Source organism: Eimeria tenella, genomic scaffold (genome assembly GCF_000499545.2).
Source record: "Eimeria tenella Houghton genomic scaffold, Eth_scaff157, whole genome shotgun sequence".
Taxonomy (NCBI): Eukaryota; Apicomplexa; class Conoidasida; order Eucoccidiorida; family Eimeriidae; genus Eimeria; species Eimeria tenella.
Genome location: NW_013541529.1, coordinates 30122 through 33055, shown reverse-complemented (window position 1 = coordinate 33055; position 2934 = coordinate 30122). Strand labels below are relative to the sequence as shown.

Sequence of the window (2934 nt, the reverse complement as noted above, 5' to 3'; positions counted from 1 at the left end):
GTCTGGACTTGAACGGGGGCGGCGGCGGCGGGCGCGGAAAGCTGCGGAAAGCTGCGGAAAGCTGCGGAAAGCTGCAGCAATTTCGCAAAAAGGGGAAAGTAAATGTAATTTAATGCAAAGTAATTTCGAAAAAACAAAGAAATGACCTTTTTCAGCGCGAGATCGCCGCCCCGCTGCGCTGTCGCTGCGGAACTTGAACTGCTGACCGGCAGACGCCAGCGAGACGCGTCCCGCCAGCTGCAACGCAAAGATATTTAGCGACGGAAGAAACACAAAAGCAATTAAAACAAATAAATTAACAATTTAATGCACTTTTTAACATCTAAACTGCAGCTCCTGCTTCTCCTCCGCCGGAAACGCCGCGCATGCCGCGCGGCCGCCGCCGCGGCCCCATCCGCAGCTCTTTTCCCCTTTCGACAAATTGTTTACTTTTTTGCCTTTTATTTCCTTTGAAATATCTCCTTGAGGCGCTAAAAAGGCAAAAAATGGAGCAGCAGCGGAAACCGTTCGGGTGTACAGACACCGCAAGCCTGCGCGGGCTGATCACGCGCCCAGGACCCGATCTAACCAGTCAGTAGTTTTCCAAGAGGAGCAACTGCTCCTGAACTCCCCCAAATTGAATATTATTCATTAATAATTGACAGATCAATGATTTTATCAGGCATTTCGCGCGTTTTCCTGCAAGTTTCACCCGCCAGTCAGCAGGCGAAATGAACCAGCACGGAAACTGAACTCTGCGCTGCATGCAACGCCGGCGACAGCCGCCTCCACCCTTTGCCATGCCTGCAGCTGCAGCTCCCGGCCGTCACTGCATGCACCAGCTGCCGCTGCTGCTGCTGCTGCTGCTGCTGGCTCTTTTATCCCAGCTGCCCCTGGGCCTCTGCAGGGCACCCTGGAGCAGCCCCAAAGCCAGAGCCCTCTACGTCGGGCGCCAGCTGCTGCAGCAGGAAGCTCGGCTTCCCCCACGGGGAACTGCTGCAGAGGCCAGCAGTAGCAGCAGCAGCAACAGCAGCGGCAGCAGCAACAAGAAGCAACTCGCGTTCCTGCGGTACCGCAATCTGCAGCTGTCGAGCCCTCTAAAGCTGCAGAGGAGGGAGTGCGTCGCAGCAGCAGCTGATGCAGCGTCTCCAGCAGCAGCAGCAGCAAGAATTCCAAGAACAGGAGGGAGATCTGCAACAGCAGCAACAGCTGCAGCAGCAGCAGCAGGTGATGCAGCGCCTGTTAAGAACAACGTAACTGCTGCAGTGAATGAGGTGCTCGAGAAGCAAGATGTTGCAGCTGCTGCAGATTTGCTGCTGCAGTGGGAGCAGCAGCGGGACTTGCTGCTGCTGACCAGCTGGGAAAGCTGGGCTGCTGCTGTTGGAGTGTCTCTGGAGAAGCTGCAGCAGCTGGTGCTGCTGGTGCACAGCACGGGGCCCTCGCGCCTGCAGCAGCAAAAGCAGCAGCAGAAGCAGCAGCAGCAGCAGAAACAGAAGCAGCAGCAGAAGCAGCAGCAGCAGAAGCAGCAAGAGCAGCGGTCAGCAGCAACAGGAGACGCCCAGGCTGCGGCATCAGGTGCTGCTGCTGCGGCTTCTAATGTGGGGGCTAACGACAGCAGCAGCAGCAGCAGCAACAGCAGCGGCAGGGTGACCTGCCCCAATGGCGTGCTGTCTCCTGCTGCTTACGAGCTGCTGCTGCTGCTGCTGCGCGCAGAAGCAGCACTGCTGCTGAAGGGACCTCAAGGCAGCTCTTTGCTGCAGCTGCAGCGGCCGCCCTCTGTGGGGGAGTGGGCCGCTGCAGCAACAGCAGACACTGCAGCAACGGAAGCAGCAGCAGCAACGGCATCTGCTGCTGCTGCTTCGACAGGCTCAGGCGCCTTCGGCCTGGGCCCCAGCAGCGCAGCAGCAGCAGCAGCAGCAGCAACAACAGCAGCAACGGAGTTCCAGTGGGACGGCCGCAGCGGGCAGCAAAGTTGGCCAGATTTAACAGCAGCAGAAAGGCAGCAGCGGAAGACTTTGCATCAGCAGCTGCTCGCGCTGCATGCGTTTGTATCTTGGCAGCAGCAGCAGCTTGCTGCTGCTGCTGCTGGCGTCGCCAAGAGGTTTAGTGGCGCTGCTGCTGCGAGGCGCGAGCAGCGGCTAGCAGCAGCAGAAGGCCCCGGGCCAGGGGCAGCAGCAGCAGCAGCAGCAGCTGCTGCTGCTGCTGCACCAAACGCTGACGAGCTGCTGCTCGTTGCCCTCAGAAGCGCCCGAGAAGGACTGAAGAGGCATGCAGTGGAGCAGCTGCATGCAAGATATCTTGCTGCTACTGCTCCTGCTGCTGCTGCTGCTGCGGCTCCTGCTGCTGCTGCTGCTTCTGCTGCTGCTGCAGGCGGTGCATCTACCTCTGGATCTGCTGATGGAGGTGAAAAGCTAAGCAGCGGCAGCAGCAGAAACAACAACAGAAGCAGCAGCGACAGCAGAAGCAGCAGCAGCAGCAGCAGCAGCAGCAGCAGCCCTGCTCCGGGCTGGCCCGTGTACTGGGGGTGGCTGCAGCAGGGAATGGTCCAGTGGTCACGGCTGCAGCGCGTGCCGTTTGAAATACCTGTGAGTTGGTGGTCTGCTGCTGCTGCAGTGCGTTCGCTGCAGCAGCAGCAGGAGAGCGAGGAGCTGCAGCAGCTGCAGCAGGAGCAGCAGCCGCTGGTGGGGGCCGAACGAGCAGCAGCAAAGACGCAGCAGCAGTGCGAGCTGCTGCACATGTCTCCGGAGAAACTTATGGCAATTCAAATTGCAACTAAAAGGCCAATAAGTACAGAAGCAAAAGTTCCGGGTTTGAAGCCTGACAAGGGTAAAATCAAGCTGCTGCTGCTGCTGCTGCTGCTGCTGCTGGAGATGCAGTTTTGAGTTTATGGCAAATTCCTTGCAGTTGATTAATTTACAAATTTTATGTTTTTTGCATTGTTTATATTATTTGGTT

The 2934-nt window shown here is 58.0% G+C and overlaps 1 protein-coding gene across 1 annotated transcript; it reads left to right on the top strand.

The window, feature by feature from the left end:
- Window positions 1-779: 779 nt before the first annotated feature.
- ETH_00025090 (uncharacterized protein) lies at window positions 780-2861 on the top strand (the record flags this gene model as incomplete). The annotated part of the gene is made up of 1 exon (XM_013373569.1): window positions 780-2861. The coding sequence occupies one exon, from the start codon at window positions 780-782 to the stop codon at window positions 2859-2861; it is 2082 nt and encodes a 693-aa protein (XP_013229023.1).
- Between the last annotated feature and the right edge of the window lie 73 nt (window positions 2862-2934).